General features: G+C 37.8%; 1 protein-coding gene across 3 annotated transcripts; it reads right to left on the reverse strand.

Annotated features, from left to right (window-relative positions):
- Positions 1 to 1,274: 1,274 nt before the first annotated feature.
- Positions 1,275 to 15,062, reverse strand: LOC141019731 (synaptic vesicular amine transporter-like). 3 transcript variants are annotated; one of them, XM_073494730.1, is made up of 11 exons: positions 12,499 to 12,588; positions 9,996 to 10,085; positions 9,208 to 9,268; positions 6,811 to 6,906; positions 6,513 to 6,594; positions 6,211 to 6,262; positions 5,965 to 6,028; positions 5,756 to 5,875; positions 3,888 to 4,021; positions 2,243 to 2,295; positions 1,275 to 2,102 (listed from the first exon to the last, which is right to left on the reverse strand). In XM_073494730.1, exons 2-10 carry the CDS (start codon positions 10,050 to 10,052, stop codon positions 2,275 to 2,277), a joined length of 687 nt encoding a protein of 228 aa, XP_073350831.1. In that variant the 5' UTR covers positions 10,053 to 10,085; positions 12,499 to 12,588; the 3' UTR covers positions 1,275 to 2,102; positions 2,243 to 2,274. The 3 variants fall into 3 exon arrangements, with proteins under 3 accessions (XP_073350831.1, XP_073350829.1, XP_073350830.1); XM_073494728.1 differs by lacking the exons at positions 1,275 to 2,102; positions 2,243 to 2,295; positions 3,888 to 4,021; ... (1 more) ...; positions 5,965 to 6,028; positions 6,211 to 6,262 and adding exons at positions 12,715 to 12,798; positions 14,187 to 14,245; positions 14,340 to 14,649; positions 14,831 to 15,062 and having other exon boundaries at positions 6,547 to 6,594; positions 12,499 to 12,591; XM_073494729.1 differs by lacking the exons at positions 1,275 to 2,102; positions 2,243 to 2,295; positions 3,888 to 4,021; ... (3 more) ...; positions 6,513 to 6,594; positions 6,811 to 6,906 and adding exons at positions 12,715 to 12,798; positions 14,187 to 14,245; positions 14,340 to 14,649; positions 14,831 to 15,062 and having other exon boundaries at positions 9,077 to 9,268; positions 12,499 to 12,591.
- Between the last annotated feature and the right edge of the window lie 7,644 nt (positions 15,063 to 22,706).

Raw genomic sequence — 22,706 nt, forward strand, 5'->3', positions numbered from 1 at the left:
GTATAACTACTGTCATAAACACAAAATACGCAAAATACAAAAATACATAAACACAAAATACACAAACACAAAAATACACAGACACAAACACAAAATACAAAAATACACAAACACAAAATACAAAAATGCAAAAACACAAACACAAAACACACAAACCACAAAATACACAAACACAAACACAAACCACAAAATACACAAACACAAACACAAAACACAAAAATACACAAACACAAAGTAAATGGAATAATAAAAGAAATCTGATCATGACGAAAGAGGTGGAAAGGGCAAATGAAAATGAAGTAGAATATTATAGTTAAAGGATAAGCCTGGTTATATTTGTATTATTGTCAACAAATCCCATGGAAAGACTAAAACCAACAATGAATGTACCCATCTAGCATCAGATATATTTGTGAGCCACACTATTGCACTCATGGAGGCAATGGAGGAAGCATGTGGGTGGGACAATCTAAAGGGTTACACTGTAGCAAATGTTTTGAGTATGCCATTTTCTGTATTTATGGTGCCTTTAAGCACGTGGTGTGATAGGCTTGCTTTTATCTGGTTATTTCTAGCACGAGAAAATTCATCGTAACACATATCTTTGCAGGTCGGGTACTGCATATTGGCTCTCGTAGCAGCTCAACTGGATGCAGGTGTTAAAAAATGTACCCAGTGTAAATTTGAACATTAGGGACTGCCGATCTGTTTTATTCACTTAAACTTTATTTCTCTGAAGAATATAAGCATCTTGTTTTTAGAGGAATGTTTCTATCTCAATGTCTGCAGAGCTGTACTATCAGATCATGTTAAATATTTTTGTTTACCCCCATATTCCCCTGTATTTTCTGGTACAAAGTTCGGCCATCGATATATTAAAATATCTATATTACCTGTTTGATGAAACAGGGGGACAATTCAGGTTTCATGTATTTTGACCCTGGTAACTGTTGTACTTCAGTATACATGGTGTGGGTATTGCCTTCATTAAAAGTGCCCATTGTTCAGTCAAATGTTCTCTGTCAGTGTTTTAATAATATATCTGATGTTTGTGGGTTCATATTACTGCTGCTTTAATGTGTGTCATTTCACTGCTGCAGATGTTTAAGGTTGAACTCATTTTAACAACTTTAAAAAGGGTTGGGTCCTTCAATCAACAGCAATGCATTCTATTCTATATGATCATGATAAGTTTGTAGCATGGCTGTCCTGTGAGAACCACATATCATAAAAACAGCCTGTTTTCAGATTTGTGACAGACATTTTCCAGCTAATCCAAGACATTTTTTGTTTATTTGACAAGAAGCAGATATAAAAGGCACTTCATTTTTCAGCCAGGTTAATCACAAACATTTAAAATCAACACATCTGATGATACATGGTTTTCACTGGACAGGGTGTGAAAAACTGGAATTGGAAAAAGGGTTTACTCATTAAAAGGTGTCACACAAATGTAGTGGAGTCAAAAGTAAACTGTCCCTGATATGTATAAAGTTTTACAAATTGGAAATACTTCAAGTACCTCAAATTTGTAGTTAAGTACAGTTCTTGAGTAAATATAATTAGTTCTGTGTTTCCTCACACATGTCTTTTACTGGGCTAAGATTCTACTTAACAACGCCTTACATAATCAACATTCACATGTTGCTCTCTGTTTCACATCAAAACACAGACATTAGTATTAAACACACAAAAAACACATGACTAAATCTAAGACATGATCTGTCATCATGTCTTGCATCAACAGAATCACACACCAAAGTTATCATCTTTTTCAAGGCACACTGATTTGCCCTAATTTAGAAGACTAGATACATTTCCTTCACATTTCCTCACTCCAAATGTTCAGACATTCCTGAATTCCAGCTTGAGTTAAAACAAATTGTCCCTTATTTTGGTCTAATAACAGTTACCATGCATATATCCCAGCGCACATTGATAGATACTGTCGTTAAGGATAGTGGTGTATCCTGAAGAGTTGACGTGCTTCAACAGTGGCTCGCACTCGCAAGATCCTGTTGTCATGAGTTTCATCGCAGTCCTTCTGATATTTGCCAAGAAAAACTCACTCTGGACCAAAATGTTGGACCAACGCAGACATCCTAAATGAATAATTCACATACCAGAAGATCATTAATCTTTACCACTGGAAAGAAACTGTTACCAAATGAAGTTAGTAGTGGTTTTCCATAACACACAACACCATGGATATGTAAGAATATTTGAAGTGAAGTCTACTTACACTGTGATTCTAAGGTCTCAGGCTGAGTTTCCTTAATTTTCTTTTAATATTGCCTGGAACACAAGAAGAAGCAGGTAATGAATGATAACACCCAGGTTAAATAGAACCACAGACCGGGTGGCACCAGCTGTTCATGAACAAAAGCAAAATAAAGGACAGCACTCCCATCAGACTGTTTATTCTTGCCACACGGACGTTTTGGGCAAAATCACAGTAAAACTACACAGGTGTGCTAATTATAGGTTATCCAAAACTGCACAATAGATATACATCAATATCGGGGGAGCTGTGTCCTTTTGAAGGAGAGCAAAGGACAACGCAGGGTCTCATACAAACAAAACTAAATCTCACAACAGAAGAGCACCTAACTGTATCACAGAATCAACACAGCACATGTTTGTATGACAGGAAACAAGTAAATGAAATCTCCTCATTCAGTCCTTTTGGAATCAGAGTGTGGAGGAAGTGTATCCAATAGGCTTCTCTCTGGAGGAGGATTCTGTCCATGTGACCACCTCTCTGTGTCATTCTCACTGTCTCAATGCCCATATAATGTAAATCACTCAGTCTGTGGTTATGACTGATAAAGTGCCTGGCTACTGATGATCTCACATCAAAGTTACGAACAGAACACTTACGTTCACAGATTCTGTTTTGCAGCTCCCGCTTTGTTTTGCCTATATAATAAATATTACATATTACATGGACATTTTAACAGGTAAACCACGTATTTAGTGTTACATGTCATTCTCCCCCTGACCTTAATGTTGACACCTGACCTCAGATGGTTGAAATGATTCTCCTTAATCATGGAATAACAGTGTACACAGTTATGACAAAGGAAATTACCACTAGTGATCTGAGACAAAAAATGATAAGTAGGCCTCTTAGACAAATCTGACTTCACTAAATAATCTTTCAAGTTCCAACACTGTTTATAAAAATATCTAGGCAGAGTCTTGCCCGAAACATCCGGCAAAAATAAACAGCTTGATGGGAGTGCTGTCCTCTATTTTTCTTAATTCACTACAAGAGGGATTCAGCACCCTGTACTTAAGGGGCGATGGTGGGGTACACCCTGGATAAGTCGCCAGTTCTGACACATAGGGACAAACAACCATTCACGCGCACATTCACATTTACGGACAATTTAGAGTAACCGATTAGCCTAACTTCTGCATGTCTTTGGATTGTCGGAGGAAGCCGGAGTACCTGGAGAGAACCCACGCAGGCACAGGGAGAAAATGCAAACTCCTCACAGAACGGCCCCCTCGAACCCAGGTCCTTCTTGCTGTGGGGCAACAGCGCTAACCACTGTGCCGCCATGCTGCCCCTCATTTGTACCAGCTGTTCATAATCCCTTACTAGTTTGTGTGTGAGGCCCTTCCTAAGTTCCTAAGTTAGCCACATAGTAAATTAGTTTGGACTAGTAACACCTCAGAAATATAGCAAGTAAGAGATTGTGTAAATCTTCTACTCTCAAAGTTTGTAGAGCCGTCCAATCAAAAGCAATCAACTTTGTAAACAGAAAGTAGCTGTAACATCAAAAGCTATAACATAACTTTAAAAAACTGGCAGATTACCAGGTGTTACTGTTCATGTATTACATGAGTTCTATATGTTATTTATTCCGACCAGCTCTCACCAAATGTTCCTCATTACGAGTTGGACCATAAAGGAAGATACAGAGTGGAGCGAAGATTATAGTTACTGTTCCAATCATGGCCATGAGCCAGGGGAATCCAATCGATGCCACCAAAGGACCTGTAATAGCTGGACCTTTGGACAGAAGAGACCATTTTCAACACCTCAAAAGAAACAAATAAACATCATCACACTCTGAGGCTCTCACTGTCGTTAGCATAGCTTCAGTTTAATGTTTAAGGCAGGTTTAACTCAAGTGTTAACCTCTGGATGAGTCAATAACCACAAGGCCCCATGTTAAAATGCCCAGCTTCACAGCACAAATAAACAGTCTGGTGCAAAAAACGGTTTTGGTCTCTACAGATGATTTCCCTGTTCAACTGTACAGGGGGGTGAATTTTTGAACTCCTGTGTGTGAATTGTATAAAGGCTTAAAGTTAATCATAATTAAGGGCATTGCCACTTGAACTGACAGCTAGCTGTCTGGTAGGCTTCATCTCAGCTAATTCCAGCCACTGATCTTGACCTCTCAGCCATGTTTGTGGTGTTAGAAGAAGTTTTAATGCAAGTATCTGACAAATAATATGGCTAGCTGTGCAATAAATGGAATAACAGATCGGAGCGGAGGGATGGACGTTGGTGTTAGAGGTGTTAGATTAATGAGTGACCCTGTTAGCGCTAACTAACAGACAGCTGCTAGAGCTGACGAGCTCAGGAGGAGACAGTCGTGGGGAGCCTGGAGCTTCTGGAGGACTAAACACCTGGAGTCGAGGAGAGCACAGAGTTAAGTTTTACACTTGGGATTAAAAAGTGGATTTATCTTCCCTCTTGCTTCTCATAGAGGTGAAATGTACCTCGCAAACACACAGAGAGGAGATGGGAAAAGAAAAAGACAGGATTACAGAAAGAACCAGGATCTCTTGTGTGCTGACTTTGGTCAGAGGCTCAACTCAACATAGACACAAATGCCTGCTGTTGCTCACTTGCTTACAACTAATGTATAGTAAGGTATCCTGTCTGTTTGGGGGGAAAGAACGGTGGTCAAACTCACATGAGTAACTCGAATAAACACGAGTGACTCTGCGACGAACGCAAGCCGAAATGTACTTCTCGTTTTGTGTTAACTGAGATAGCTTTGGCTAACTTGGTAGCTTCCAGCTACGTAGCCATGTCTCAGTAACCTGGCCTCTTTTTTCTTTCCTGTTTTTGAATTATCCAGGAGTTAGGCTGAGTCAGGCCGTGCCAAGATGGCGATGGCTCGAACCACCCACTGTGAGATTCACACGGCCACTATTTTTTGCATTCATTGGTTTAAATCTTGGGCCTTGGGGATATGGACCAAAATTCATATCTCAGTATTTTCAGGCTGAATGGTGATATGCAATATATCTCTGTATATTCTACTAAGTATCTGAAATATGAAGCTACTGACACAGGACAAAGAAACAAGGAACAGCTAGGCTCCACCCAAAGCTGAAGAAATTCATATATCAGCACCTCATTGCCCATCAGCAGTTGGTTTGTTTTATGGCCACTTAAGGACAACTCAATGAGCTATGAACAGATAATTGACATTACCACTGAAAGTTGTTATAGCCAGTGTGTTAGTTAACAATTGCCTGTTTACAAAGCCAATGGACAAAGACCAAAATTAGCATTTGTTTGGAAATCTGTTCCTTCTCTAATCTCTAGTAGAGTAGAATAAATAAAGATTATGTATTGATTTGTCACTACAATACACAACTTTAACATGTCATGTAGTTATTTTATTGATTAATAAATAAAATAAATAATAATTGGCTTGACTGCAATATTTGTTTTGCCCTTTCACAATAGAGCCACTGTTCCATAAAGATGAAAAATGCTCACCTACACAGAATCCAATGCAAATAGCGACATCAGCAATAGCAAAAACTGTACCGTATACTGGCACATATCTCAGGTCTACCAAGTATCCCATGAGAGGCATTATTGAGGAGTCAACTGTGCCTGTTAGAAACAAGATAACTATTGATTATTTCAGCCAACATGTATTTTTTTTTTTTTTTATCAAACAACAAATAAAGGGATCAACTTACCAACTGAAAAGCCAACAAATGCATTCAGAACAATCACATGGTAGATGGTCTTGGAAAATCCAAACTGGAATGTAAAAACAGACATGTACAGTATCATGGTTAAAACTGACCAATTGATCTCATTATATTCAATTTTATTGTATCATTTTTCATTTTAACTGCAACTAGAACAGTTCCAAAATTTTTACACTGCATTTGGGGGCTTTAACCTAAAGTTTTGCTATTTATATAATCCACTGGACTCACAGAAATCGTGGTTATTCCAGCCACGATCATTGCAATACAAGCACATAGCCACCTGTGAGATGAGATTAAAGTTGTATAAACATGGACTGAATTGTGGTCTTGGTATATTTGGTACAAAAAAAACACAAAGAAAATACTCAAATGCTTTTATAACTCAAATAAATAAATACATTTTTATTGACAAAAAAAAGCAATTTGCTTCTCTTAAAACATCATACCAGAGAGTCTCAATACAATATCTCTGCTTCTTTTTTCTGCACAAACTCTGAAAGGCCTCTCAATTTTTTTTTTTATCAACATACCTTCCACTGTTTTGTTGTATCAGGTGACCACAGACGTTGGATGCAACGAGGTAGGATATGCTGTCTGGCAGGAAGACAACGCCTGTCACAAAGACGTCATGAGATGGAATAAGACAGCAACAGATACAACTATAGTTTTAGTTTTACATCCAAGATATTTTGTAGCAAATATCTTCAAAGGAAATTAACTTCAATTGCAACTGTAGTGTGTACATGACATGTATATAAACAAAAACAATGAGTGCTTATATGGACTGTGAGCTCTAGGATATGCACAACTTAGGCTTGTCTTGAATACCTAGCATCCATTTGCTAGCACACATGGTCTTCATCATCCAGATAGGAAGGGCTGTCTCTATTGTGGCAACAATCAGCGTTGAAAAACATATGGCTCCTGAAAAGGAGAATCAATAGAATAATAATAATTATTATAATAATATATGCCAGTGTTATTAAACTTATATAAAACAAGCAGAGATGTCATTTTCAGAGTTTTAGAAAATTGTGGTATTCCACCCGGAGTCCTAGGGTGAGAAGGTGGAACAAGTCTCTGGGCAGATAGGTGAAACAAAACAAACAAAAACTTCCTCCTCATTAAATACAAAGTCCATAGTAACTTTCCCACCAGGATGACTAGTACAGGTTAAGCATTTTCCATCTGACTCCCCTATGACATTGTTAAAAATTGTTGTCTTACAAAACCAATACAAATTACAGTTTAAAAAAATGTGTCCAAAAATAGTTTTTTTGTCTGACCCCTCTGTCCTTAAAGTTGCTAAAATTTGAATTCTCCTCACTTTTTTGTATGAGGAAATATAATCTGAAAAGATTCTGCAGTTACCGTGTGAAATGTTTTCAAGGGGCCACTGGATATTTGTGGAAAACTGTCTGAACTGTAGGCCTCTAGAGCCGTATATAAAAGCCACCTACATTGCATTGGTTGGGTACCAGTGGGACATGGGAGCAGCGAGAGAGAGCCAAACAGTCAAGTTGCTGCTGGACTTATAAACAATAAGCTGGAACATACAAGAAGGCTCTGTATGTCAGGTTTTTTCATAAAGTACACAAATGCAAAACTCCTGATAGGCAGGTGGAAGTACCAGCAAGCTTTAATAACGAAAGAAGAAAACCAAGGTAAAAAGTGTCTGAAATCTTGGGCAATGGCTGGATAACAGGGGGGCAGGGGATGTACGGCTGATGACCTGGGTGCTGGAGAGCAGACAATCAGGGCAGCACCAGTGATCGCCAGAACGGGGGGAGCTAGTTGATGTGCAAAGGGCTCGACAGAGTACTGACGGCCTGAAGTCAGGAAACAGGCAGAGCTGTAGATCTCATGCGGGCAACCAAGGGGCATGACTGATGGGCAGAGCAAGTCTTGTGGGCCATAGACTCCTGTTGGAATCAGAGAATGCGGAAATGAAGTGTGTCATGGGGGAAGTTCCAAATATTGAATAGATCCAGCTCTAAACACCATTTATTTTCAGTGTTTCCCAAGCACGCTGGTAAGATGACGAAATGACTGCATTTAATTGACATTTTAATGCATCAAATTATGTTTCATGAATCTACGCAGGCTCCAGATCTCCTGTTCTTCCTTCTGTTGTGGCCAACATATGTAATGGCCATTTTCAATCCTTGCATGCCTTTCCTGGCCTGCTTATTTTTAATCTGTCAATGAGGACAAACAATCACTAGTAGGTCCAGCATGCCAGTAGCATAACAACATAGCAACTTTGCCTTTCATCAAACTGATCAGCGGGGGTTCCCAACACGTCACACACACAGACCATGGAGTGCCACTCCTACACTCTGAATATACCATTACAAGCCACAGACTGAGCTGCCTCCCTGTGGTCCACATAAGAAGCCTTCTTCCAGAAATATTTTAACCACGAGAGGTCAGTAATCAGGTCATAAAGTCAACCCTCAAATAAAGCATCTGTTAGGTCCATAAAGGTCAGTTCATACTGCCAGGGTTTTGCAAAAAGACCCAAATGCAAGACTCCGGCAGGCAGGTGGAAGTAACAAAATGCAAGCTTAAATAACATAAGGCCAATTCCAGAAACAAAAACAGGCAGGCAACAAAAGCTGAAGAAACTGGCTGGGGTAGTTCCCAGAAACTAAGGAGGAATACAAAACTAAAGCAAGAACAAACCGGTAAGGTGCAGGGAACACAGGCAGCAAGCACAGACAGACAACCCTAAGACGAAAAACCACATGGACGAAATACATAGGAAGATAGTCACTAAACTAAATAGGGCAATCAAAATAAAAATAAAACATGACACGCTAGGATGAAACCTACAAAATAAAACAGGAAATGACTAGATTTAAACCATGACACCATAAAGCTGAGTAGAGCTTGTTCTTTACTTTCGCATGTACAATGTATCTCTATTTCTTAAAGCTCTCATGTACCTCCTCATGGAAATTAATGACAGTATCTGTCCTCTGCTGGACAACAGTGACATACAATACACGTCTTCACTTTGTTTCTGTGTAATGATTTGATGATTGTTGTGTTTCCTGTAATTATAACAGTAAACGCATACATGACAAGGAAATGCGTATTGCAGTGTTTATTGTATTTCAATTTATGTCTTTGTTTTATTTTTTTTAATTTGGACATTTCAAATCTTTTTAAATAAATTAGGAGTGATTTTGTGCAAATCTATCTCAGCATTCTGTAAAATACCAGCAGCAATGAGAATGTATGGATCCTTCAGAAGAGTCAGCAGTGGAGTCCCTTTCTCCATCTGTAAAGAAGCATGAAACATATTTTAGAGTTTTGATTTTCTTGTATTCTTTCCCTGTTGTGTTTCCCTACCTGTTTCCCCCCTCCCTTTTCCCTCACCTGAGTGTGTGTGCTCTGCAGCAGAGAGACACACCTGTCTTTCATCAACTCATCATCTGCCTCTACGTAACCCTGGTCTTCACCTCTCTTTGAAGCCAGACTGTTTGTTCTATCATACTAGATTCAGTTACAGTGTCAATAATCATCTGTTTCTTTTAAAAACAATTTTCAGTCAGTTTCATCAATACTTTATAAGTTTCATTTAATCTCTTTTGTGCACTCGACGTGTTTTTTCTTAATAATTGTATATAAATCAGTAGAATTAAAATGTTAATAATTTTGGATACTTTAATTGTGTTTTATATATGTCATATCAATGATTACATCACAATTTCCCCTTTTCTGCTGGAAAAAATTAAACTTGTAAGTGCTACACAGACCCTACAAGGGTTAAATGTTTGATATTCAAAACACAGTTTTCACTGGAGAATATCTTTTTTAATTGAAAGTGTTGTTGCATGCCAAAACTTTAGTTTACCAATGTTTGCACCTGCGATGGTTGAAAGATGAGGAAATGTAACCCTGCGTGGACAGTGAAACAGGACAGTCTCAACCACAAAAAAAATGTTTCACGCAGATACTTTTGGCAGGATTAAGTGTTTGGTCTTGTGTGCAAAATTCCACAGTACCTCCACCCAACACAGCGATGACAGCCAGGACCAGGAATGGAGCCATCTTCCCCACATACTGATACATCAAACTGCCAAATGGAGCACCGGCTTCGGGATATGAAAAAGATATGTGATATAGTAAGCTACAGTGAAAAAGTTCAACATGTTGTAAGTGGAAAAACCATCAGTGGTCAAAAACATCAGTGGCCCAAGGCACCCCAGTCTGTACAAAATAGCCTCTCTAACACGTTATCTACACTGTAACAAATTGCTGTAACAGCCAAATTGGGACAGTAACATACTGTTTTCCATTAAAACAGTATAATACTGTAGAAAACAATGCATTCTGGGCAATATTTTTGGGTAGCTTGCCGTTTCCCATAAAATACTGTAATATACCGTAAGTACCATTGCATTCTGGGAGTGATGTTAGAATCAACAGCAGAGAGGCCGCACAAATACGGAACGCTACTGTATTTCTAGAGGAGACACGTCACAACACGTTGGAGTCCTGAAGCCAACTCTGGTCTATCTTTTCTTGGATTATCCATCTGAATCCTGCACTTTTTGAGCAAATCACACAGTAAGTTGAACTACATTTTATTTGTCTGGTGATGTTTGCTTACTTATAGTTAAACTGTGATCGATCAGTTTCATGTGGTACTCTTAACTTGCCATGTGGTGACTGGCCAGCTACAGCAGTAACATTTACAACAACAACTGCTTTTTTTATAATTATTTTGTAGGTAAGGCAGATTTCTACTTCAAATAACGTAGTCATTATGGTTTTAGTTTGTTCAGTGTTGTGATTGTTTGATTTGTTGGGCTGCTGTTAGCCTACTGAGAGAGTTAGCCAACTTTAACCACACAATAAGGCTGCTTGAACTGCTTAGCTCTTTGATTTCATGTTTGCAGTGCATGTTTGCATTAACAAGAATCACGCTAAAACGTGAGCTTTTTTTGTGTGTGTATTGGCAGTTTTTTATCATTGTTGGATTTGCTGTCAAAATGTTCCCATGCCAGGTCCGTTCTAGTGAATATACCCCTCTATCTGCATATGTAAGGCCCATGAGAATTCATAGGAATATTCCAAATTCAGTTTTCATGTGTGTCATGCCTGACTGCAAAAGGTCATTCAAAGATTTTGCAGCATTTAAACCAGTCACCCAGTCCTCTTTATATAGTAGCAGACATTATTGCTATCCAACCTCTAATCTCAGACTACTGTGTTTTCAGGCGCTTCATTGGAATCAACCCGGAAAGAGGGTCCAAAGCTGTCTGGGGCAAGATCATCTCCAAGAAGACGGGAAGAGTTGTTCAGAAGAAGTCTGTCACAGCCAACCCCGTGTGTCCACTCTTCTGAAGCACCTCATGGACTTTGAGTGGAATTTTGTATAGGTCAGTGAGAGGTCTAAACACAGGCACTTTACACCGTTGCAGCCACTGTTATTTCCCATTTTTTGAGGTCAGTTATGTATGTGTTCTTGTTAAATATGTTATATTGCACTAAAATAAAGTGGATATTATCTAGATAATCTTTGATGTAGCTGCAGAAAAACCTGTGTGTATGTACAGTAAACAAGAAGGGACCATGTTCACTTGTCCCAGGACATGCTCAGGACAGGAGTGCTGTTGTATATATATATGTTCTGTTTTGCCTTTTGATGTTATTGTCTATAAAACAGTCAGCAAATTCTTGGCAGACACTAGATCAGGTATTTTTAGAGGACTCAGAGCCTTCGCTTTATGTGAAGATATGTTTTTTTATTATTTATTTTTATTTTATATTTTATTATTATGTTTAGTTCGGCTCCATTGTACATTGTATCTCTATGGCAGATGTCTCCAAAACCGAGCGAACCAGTTACGCTAAAACTGTTGAATTTGTTTTATTATTTTGTTAACCAATTAAGTATTGCTGTTGGTGCTAATGTTTAAATAAAGGTTACATCATTGATATTTTCTTGTTTTAAGTCTCTTCTTGTACACTTTTTTTCATTGCTGTCTTTTAATTAACTAACTCATTCAGTATATATTAAAATTTCTAATCCAGGTTACAGTGAAAACAGATCTTAATTCATATGTCATTCAGCCAGTAATATGCTCTATTTTCAAAGAAGACTGCATGGTATTGTATTTGGGATTATGGTGAAATTCCATTGTTAATGGAAAAAAACAATATTGCGACTACCCTGCACCAGTATACTGTGAATTCATACAGCACTAAACTGTGTTTTAGTCTAATGTAAAAATCAAGAAAATAGAGAAATGTACTGTAATTCAGTACATGGTTTTATTACAGTAACATGTTGTGAAGTAGATAACAGTAGGGGAACTGTAACATTAACAGTAGAATGCTGGCAACCTTGCTGCCAGCATTCTACTGTTAATCTACAGGACAATTGTTTACAGTGTAATCATTATCTGTATGTTTATTTCTATCTTCTAACACAAAATAAAATTTTACAAATAAATCAACTGTACTGTGCACCTACAGTACAAGCTGTGTCTGTATACACACCTATCAATCCTAAGGCCAAACCAGTGAGGGATATACTCATCGCACGCCCTCTCTCCTTGTCATCTTTGTACACATTGGCCAGCATACTCATTCCTGCAAAACAGAGGTGATAATAATGATGATAATGATTTCTTTTGCGCAAGTCTTTTGTTAGTGGACCAAATTCAATATTGTATAAAATATTTTTTTAAAAACACAAAAAAACATATGACTCACCTGCCACAGACAGGAAGGATCCACCTACACCTTGAACTGATCTGGCAAGCAGCATTAGGATGTAACTGGATGAAAAGGCGAACACTTTCAAGAAACAAGGACATAGAGATTTAGATGATGAATTAAGAAATAACTGCCTATAATAATAATAATAAATTCTTGTCTTTTTATAACACCTGGTAAAAAAAACACAAAAGAGAATGTAGATATACTTTATTTTGACTGTGTAGAAATAATAAAATGTGTCAAGCGGCATCTGTAGATCCACCTTGTATAGACGACATCTCGATTAGGAAATAGCTGTATTGTTATAACACTGCACTTTTATAAACTATGATAATCTACGTCCAGGCAATAAAAGGGGGAGCTCCTTATACCCTGTTTGACCACAGTGTGCTCAGCAATGGCAGAGTGGCGCTGTCCGTATTTCGGCTGGTTGACTCCACAGGAATAGGATGTATGTAGTGTAACGCTATGTTAACATGACTGCTTTGGCTTAACTTTAACAGCTCTTCTGTGAACTAAGTTAAATAAACTAAAGATGTTAAAATTAAGTCACTGTTTGTACTTGCATAAGACTATCAGTGAAACATACAGTCTGAAGTATATGTTAATGCCCAGCTCGAAGGCACTGTGGAGATCGCTGTTAATTAGCCGTGGACTACGTGACTACATATTTTTCAGTCGGCATTGTGTATACCCACTTCTAAATCCCCTCTGATGTGCAAACAGTGTTTGAGAGAACCATAGGTACCTGCATACTGTGGACGCAACTGTCACTAATGCTAATGCAGCTCCTCAGGGATTCAAGCTGTTATTTTTCTGATTTTGGCAATCTAACCCGTGACAACACATTAGTTAAGGTTGTAAGGACTATGGCTGTTGGTACTTGTAGTTGATTTTGTTCAAATAAGCCAAATTGTAATGCAGCGTACATTTGTAGTGGTCGCACTGTTAAGCTTTATTAGGGCTACATTAGAATTGCTTATTCTTTATTAGTGAGGATAATTTTAGATGTTGCTTACTGTTTATAGCCTATACTATTTACCCTAACTTTAGCTAGTCCTGAGTAACAAACTAATACTCAACCAGGATTTTGATTCTCACACACAGTTAGTAAACCGCTAATTAATGCGCTTTGACACACGCTTTGATACAGACTGAGTCAATGAGGAAATGTAACGGCGTGTCTGGTTCCAGAGGGAGGAGAGAGAAACTCAGGGCCCTGATGTGTTCACTGTAGTCTGTACTGCTCACATGTGCCACCTGGTGGTTGTTAGTGCGGACCTTTAACGCTGCGGTAAAGGCACCATATGCAAGTAGACACATCTGTTCTATATGATGATGATTTAAAAAAAAAAAGCAAAATAACGGGGCATATTTGCTAGTCGCACTCATCATAAAAGTTGGTCTTAAGGTCTCTAAAAAATGATCACAAACTTTCCGGAGCCCTGGTCTAATGTAATACTTACAGGTGGTTGCCAAGATGATAATGCAGAAACCAGCACACATTGGGATGTGGCATCCAATCCTGTGTAATATACAATATATAGGTAGGGAAAAATGAGTCGTGTTTTCGAGCTTGATAAATGTCTGCCTATTCCCAAAAGATCAAATTCGCCCACCTGTCAGTAAGTGGTCCAATGAAGGGGTTGAAGATAAGCTGTATGGTGGACTTGGAGGCCAACAACAGTCCTACTTTGGTGTTTAGTTTATCCAGTTGAGCACCTGCTCCAGAGCAGTTTGATTCAGAGGATCTGTTGGACATGGAGGCATTACTGAAGAGAGCTGGGTTCGAGTGTGGAGGTGCAAATGTGGAGCCCCAGCTCCCTGATAGGTTACTGACAACAGAAGTGACTGTTGAGTCAGTGCCGTTCACAGAAGTGGTGGTCGCAGCTTGCTCAATCCTGTACAGGTAACTTGGAATGATTGGCACTGTCAACAAAATAAAGCAAAACAAAATCTTAATGTTTTCAATGTGACTTGATCTCCTCAGTAGAATGCCCCGAAAATGACACACTATTATCAGTGTTATTTTTTTAGATGACGTTGATGAAGATAAGGAGAAAATATATATTCTTACATGAATTTAAAATATTCAGTCTGTATTGCTTACATTCTTTTGTTAGTATTCTTTTCAGCCAATGCAAGAAAAAAGAAAATAAACACATACATAAGGCACACACACATGCGCACGCTTTTAGGAAATAAAAACCCTGGATTGGAGATTAAGAGATTAGCAACCCAAATGCACAACTCAAAACAGATCAGGTAAAAAAGGCAACAATCTTGACTGGAATGACGTCCGATACACAGGAGATCACAAAGAAAAATGCTGGAACGCTTGCTAAGAGGAGACAAAGACAAACTGGACAGAAGACAGGGAGCATGCAGACTATATACACAGGGGAGGAGGGGATAACGAGGCACAGGTGTAACACATCAGGGAGGGGTGGACAATCACAGTGGCAGGAAAGCGCACAGAGGCAGGAAGGGAAGGAAGAGTTAGACACCAAAATAAAACAGGAAGCAGAACTAAACAACAAGAAAAAACAAAGCATGACCTGAAGATAGATGAGAAATGACAGATTAGTTGGTCATTCATTCTATAAACATCAGTATATAATATTTCATAAGATCATCATAAGGCATATAATGTATAATATGTGGGTCATTCCATGCCAACTCACCCAGGGCCTCCCAGTTCATGTCAGGGATTTTCTTGAAAAAAATCATGACACCTCCATTAAATTCACGACACCGTGCAAAACCATATAGCTATACGCAAAATACTTATAGTTATAAGTTATGTTTTTTTAAGGGGGTTTGAGCTAAATTTCAGCATTTTTATGATTCCTTGTATGTGTTTTCTGAACTTCACCAATTGCTAATTTTTCACTGGATTGGGTTGAATTTTGTCATATATATATATACACATATTTATATATAAGTTCAAAGATGTTATATCACCTCTTCATGGTTGATGATTTTTTTTATTAGCTATTTTTTTCACACTTTGCACTGCCTGTGATATAAATTCAGTGATTTTATTTCATGAGTAGATATTTGTACTGTGTTGACTTCAAGGTTTTCTATCAGTCTGATACCTATTGAGCCTTTTTTCATTGGGTGTCGGAAATCTGCAACTTAAATCTTGAAAAGTTTTGTTTGTTGCATATTAGATGTCATCTTGTGTGTCTGGACAAAATATCAGTTTTCATTTATTACATATACAATACCCACAATACACACATACTATTTCACAATTTCAAACTCTGAGCTAATTTCTAAGTTTATATCAAACATTACAGCAATTGAAACCAATAAAGCAGGCCTGGGATAATCACGCCCGAAACAGGTTTGGGTGGGTTACTGCAAAATGGACTGCAGTATAACCAGAATTATTTAAAAGTGCAATCATAATTTATTCCATCATTAAGCAGTTTAATGTGATAGTGAAATCTGAGAGACCTGCTCAATTGGAAAATCCTACAAGAAGAAGCCAACTGTCACAAAACAGCCTATGGAGAAGTAGATTTTTTTTTTTTTAAGTTTGGCTGAGTTGTTGATGTCAGGAATTAGTTCTTAGAGTTGAGACATTCTGAGAAATTGTCCAGACACACAGAACAAGATGACATCTGGTATGCAATGAACCAAGCCATTTCAAGATGTAACTTGCAAATTTCCAGAACCCAATGAAAAACAGGCAATCAGGTATCAGACAGATAGAAATCCTTGAAATCAACACAGTACAAATATCTACTGATGAAATGAAACCTGGCTGTAAAATGTAAGGCAGTGAAAAGTACAAAATAATAGCAAATCATAAAAAAGAATCATAAACAATGATTAACAATGAGTACTACAATGAGTAATAAAACATCTTGGAATATATATATATATATATATATATATATATATATATATATATATATATATATATATACATATATATATATATATATATACACACACATATATGGCTATATTTGAAGCTATATTTAAGTATGACACTCAGTTTTTTATGCAGGACCAAATAACTTCTAGATGTGTTAAACCACATTAATACAGAAGAACCAAAATTTGGTTAAAAGAGTCTTCATTCTGGTTAAAATGCCTTCCTGTTATTAATTTGACTACTATAACCATTCAAAGACTATTTAAAGGAATGACTGTTGCCAAGTTTCCTCAGGGTCTCTGTGATGTTCAGGACAAATTCCACCTCAATCCAGTGAAAAATAAGTGATTCATGACATGAATTGGAAAATGTTCTTGATTTTGGGTGAGTTGGCATGGAATGACCCATTTCCTTATAAACTGCGGCGGAGTAGGATAAAATGGAGACCTACAAGTACCTCAAAATTGTACTGTACTTAAATTTGTGTAGCCTGATTTCACCACTGGTTGGTTAATTGTTGAGATATATATATAGTGTTAATAACAGGTTGTTTGTCAGAACCTACCAACCACTGAGAGTAGCATGTTATCCAGGAACAAGGCGATAAACACAATAACCAGGACCATCTTCTTCAGCTGGGCCTCCTGTCTCAGCCAGGTTAGTAGATCTAGATTACACAGCAGACATGCACAGTGTTTGTCCTTGTATTCCAGCTTGTACCAATACTCTGTTGAAAATTGCTAAAATTGCTTGAATACGTCATTTTTATGAATGCAAGCTTTCAAGATTATTAATTGTTATGGCTGCAAAAGAGGAAGTGAGGAGAAGTAGTATAAAGAGCTAAAAAGTTTGTATACGGAGGTGGTCAGGGATGGACGCTTGGGTAAAACAAGGACAGGAGTTTCAGACTTTTAAGTTACTAACATACTGAAGTTATCCCTGACATCATGTATAGCAACATTTTTGTTTAAATAGTTTCTAAGTTCCACATTTAATATGTGAAAGTTCAGAATTTGCCTCAATATCAGCACTTCATTAAATATACTTAACTGTCAAAATAATCTAGCACGGTGTCAAACATTGAAAACCCTTTGTTTCACCCCTCTGTTTTGTTTTTCTTCAAATGTCTCCCTTATTGCTTCCATTTGTTCACTAGACATTTCTAGACCTTGATGATCATTTAAACCACCAAGGCCTGTATTCACAAACTTTCTGAGAATTCTCTGAGAGCTCCTAATTTAGCCCAAAAAATTCTAGCGTGGAGTCCTAGCTTAAGAGTGAGTTAGAAAACGTCTTAGAGCATCTAGGCAGGGGCTGAAAACTTTCATCCCAATGGGGACGCGGGGTTGACCCTGTTGCGAAGTGTGACACATTCTTTTAAAAGCTGTGATTGGTTGTTTTGAAAAAAAAAAAAAAAAGCACTATTAGTTATAATGGGCAGGAAATGGACAGTGTAACTGATCGGCGTCATTAAAGAATTTAATCTATGAAGACATAGTCTAAAAAGTTATATTATTTGATGTAATGAATATCTGAGTTGAATAAATTAAAACCATTTCAAAAGGAGTGTCATATAACGCCAGGTTCAGACAGGACGCGGAAGCGCCACGCTCGGAAATTCTCACGCGAGCCACAGCCCTTCTGTTCACACGTTTTTCTCCGCGCCGGTCGGCAAGCGGCTCTGCTCCTCGGCTGTTCTGTAGTCACACTTGGAGCTGTTTTTTCACCATGGGTAAGTAAATAACCGCATAAAATTATAATGCCATGTTTTCCTGACAACTGTAAATGTATGTCCACTTCATAGTAATGAGTATTTTTCTGTCAATCGAGATGTTTAATTATTGAAAATAGTTTTATTTTGAAATTTGTTTTATTTTGAAAATCGACCGGATTCTCTCTTTGTTGCTTTTTTTTTGACTTCCTGCCCGGCTTGACACATTCGGCCGTGGCACGCAGAGAAATTAGACCAGACACCGAAACGAGCAGAGCGCCACGGCGCTTCCTATGTGAACGACACCATTGGTTAACATGGGCGCCAAAACGAAAATGGCTCCGCTCCTCGGGCTTTGCAGCGCTTCTGCTCTTCTCTTCTTTTCTCTTCCCCAAATTTTCTTAGAATTTCGTCACTAGGAGCAACTCTCAGGAATACAGCACCAAATTTGTTTGTAAATACAAGGACCAAATATACAGCGCAAAGTATTTCACAGCAGTTCCATCAAGACATTTTCGTAATCTCCATATATTCACTTTTTTCAGACAACAATTTCCATAATAGATTTAAGAGAATACTTAAGTTCAAACTTACCCATATTTTCAGGTTTTACCAAGAGTGGAGAGCAGTGTAGAAGCTGACAAGGTGTGACCAGCTTTGTCAGTGTGAGGTCTCTCAGCAAACACAGAGAGGCAGGAAGATTTACTAAGGGCAACGCCTTATCCTGGTACATGCATACATACATATCTATTGTACCACAGTGTTTAAATATGTATCTTTAAACTAGATTACACACCCTCGGCCTGCTCCGTAGTTTGGGAAATCAGGACGCGATGCAGCAGTGACGTTGTGGATGTCAGCAGAAACAAACCTCTTCGAGCAGAAATGGATAAAGAAAAGGGCATTTCGAATGGCAGGTTCAGCTTCAAAGCCCTGCCAGATGGTTCTCTCAACAACTGTTTTCTCCTCTGCTCTTTAAAGTCCTCCTCCCAACTCCAAACAGATTTTCACCTCTCTTAAAGTGTAACTCTCGCCAAAATGCAACCTAGGCTTTTTTTGTGAATGTACCCGAGTCAAACCTTGGTGTAAAAGTATAATTACGTCGTAATTATGCTCTTTTTTAAACTTTCTTTTATCGTAGTAGTCGTAGGTTCGTAATAGTAAAAAAAAATGGAGATAAATTCCCACAGACCCTCTGCTTTGATGCTAACTGACATGTCATTCAACACAATGTTGCTCACCTTCTTGAGATGGTTCATTGGGTTGGGGAGGAGTATGGGGAGACAGGGCTGCTGATGAATCTGTTGCTGAGTCTGGTAGGAGCGGCAGGAACAACTGATTTAGTATAATTAGCTTGCTAAAGAGCAGCTTCAGCTCCAGACTCATTCAACCCCGCTGCCTAAAGGAACGGCACAGGAAATCGTTCCTTCCTGGTGCCATCAGACTTTATAACGCACCAATAATGCACTTTAAATTATTATTACTGTAAACACTGCACCTTATCCTTAGTTCCTCTTACCTTTTCTCTTCTACCTCAGTATTTTATATTGTATATAGTATTTTTTTATTGTTCCTATATTTGTCCTTGTATTTTGATTGTATTTGTACTTGAATATCCCCGCTGCTACGATAACCTAATTTCCCTTTGGAGATTAATTAAGTCATCCATCCATCCATCCATCCATCCATCCATCCATCCATCCATCCATCCAAACGCTTACCTGCACTGATTAAATGTAGGTTAGAAAGGAGTGAAATGTAACTGAAATGTTCTGTTCTGCTGCTTCCCATAAAGTTTGGAGGGTGATAGGCCCTCAGCCATTATTGCAAGCGGCGGTCCAACCAGGTGAAGACACTCAGTGAGATTTGCTTGGATTCTTTCGGTCGCAATTTCAGGCTAAAAACACTGTTGAGTACACAAGCTAAATGACACATTACATTTGTAATGTGAAGTGTTAAACCTACATTGATAGTGTAGAAGTTATATGTTGGCAGACCGACCCTGTTCAACTACTTGCACACATCTATCTCAGTGGTCGCCATTTTGGGAAGAAAAAAAAATAAAAAAAAATTCTAAAAAAATTCTTTGAGAACGTCATAATTCGAAGAAGTTTCGCAGTATTGTATAACTAGGAGCAACTCCTAATTCTAGGATGCTTTATGAATATGGCCCACGCACTTAGAACAAATTGTACTTTTCATGCAGTGATGATACAGGACAGAGCATTGTTTAACTAAGTTCTAAGGCATGACCGGACATGTCTCATGCGCAAACATGGGGATTGTTTGACAATGAGACTACCAGCCTTATATGAACACTGTCACTCACTGGAAAAATATTTGATGGCTGACATGCTCTGTTAGAATTTAATTAGACTGTAAGTTTGAATAACAAATTAGTCTTTCTAAAGTCTGTATTTGTAGATGTCATTAAACAGCCATAAATCAGTCAAGTCTGTGACTGTTTCTCCCTGCGTGATGTCAACACTCTAAGATTAACTTTTAGCTTTAGCCCTACCCAGTAACCAAAGATTGGTTTGAAAAAAACATAACAAGTGTTGAAAGCCTGAAGTTGGCTACGGTAAAGTACCAGTGGGACTATGAAAGACAACAGCTTTCGATTTCACAGTCGATGAAACGGTGTCACAGGGCTCATCTACTCATCAGCCTCAGCATAAGAACACCAGTCTTCTTTCCACTCAATGCCAGATTGTTTCTGCTCGTCCTAGTGGTATTTATGGCTGCTTCCTTTTCACCTGAACTAAATCAATAAATGTAAGAAAGGTTTAAAGTTGTCCATATCAAGTTGACAATTGATGTCATAACTAAAGAAATTACTTGATGAGAAGCCTTACAGATAACATTTTCATTTTCATATTGTCCCCAAAAAAGCGTAAGTGTAAATGTAAAGGCAATAGACCGGGGGCACCGTTCGCTTATTGCATTTGAATATTGTCCACTTTGAAGCAGATCCTTTTAAAAGGATATGTAAAATGTTGTTTTCATTTCTATTTTCAAATTGTAAGAAAATAAAATGTTCTTTTAAGTGTGACTTTAATGAATTGCTTAGAGCTGGCACCAGCCTAATGTATGTCTATTTCACCCTGGGTGCTCCGATTAAAAGCAGTGATGACATGGACACCGTGTATGCCGTTCAACTGTTCTAATGGTCTAATGTTTTCTGCAATACAAGCATGATGATGGAATAAAAATATACAGCAGATAAATGCAATAAAACACATTAATTCTGTTTTCAATTAACATATTCACTTCTGATGGCTATGACCAATTATTTCCAATAACTCACAGTTAAGTGATGATGCTCTTTAAAACACCTGACAAATGCACTCTGTCAATGCTGGGGGACAATGTAATGCATATATATATATATATATTCATACACACACATAGATATATACATATATACATATATATATATGCTAACATAAAAATACAATGAAAGGAAAGCATCGGGCTCACTTGAAATGCCACAGGGCTTGGCGAAACATGTCATCTAGCTTGCTCACTAGCTTAATTAGCACAGAAAAATGAATACAAAGCATATAAACATAAAAACACAAATCAGCTGTGATAATATCACACATTCTATACATGAACTGATGCACAAATGACATAGACACTGCCAGTTGTCTATTAAATTAACAAATAAGAACAACAAGCAACACTTACTTCACTCATGCATGCATACCATGACTCAGCTGTGAGGGTTTCTACAGTGTGCCGTGTGCAAAGCTAAGGAACCATTGAAGATCCAGGTGCACTGTTTTGGTACAGTGACTTAATCATTTATTTTTTATATAACATTTTCATTTTCATATTGTCCTCAAATAAAAGTGACATGTAAATGTAAAGGCAATAGACCGGGGATGCCGTTCGCTTATTGCAATTGAATATTGTCCACTTTGAAGCAAATGTAAAATGCTGTTTTCATTTATAGTTTCAAATTGTTGAAGAAAAATGTTTTCTTTTAAGTGAGACTTAATCGTGTATTTTTTTATATTACATTTAAATTTTTAAATTTGAATTTATATTAAATTGTCCACTTTGGAGCAGGTAAAGTCATTAGTCATTTTCATATAGTCCCTGAAAGCAGCATGAGGACATGTAAATGTAAATGTGTTGCACTGGAGGGCACACTGTATGTAAATTAAGTGTCAAACAGCTTTTCCATTTTAATGTTTAATATGACTGTAGAATACCCATACAAGCATGTGAAAATGGTAATGCAAAATAAATGATTACATTTTAATTTTTACAAAAAACAAAACAAATATGCTATTGTGGAGTAACATGTTCACTTTCAAGCTTACAACCTCCTTAAGTCCCCTATGGGCTTCCATAGGAGGGAATCAAGTTTTGTTT

This window comes from Pagrus major, chromosome 23 (genome assembly GCF_040436345.1).
Source record: "Pagrus major chromosome 23, Pma_NU_1.0".
Taxonomy (NCBI): Eukaryota; Metazoa; Chordata; class Actinopteri; order Spariformes; family Sparidae; genus Pagrus; species Pagrus major.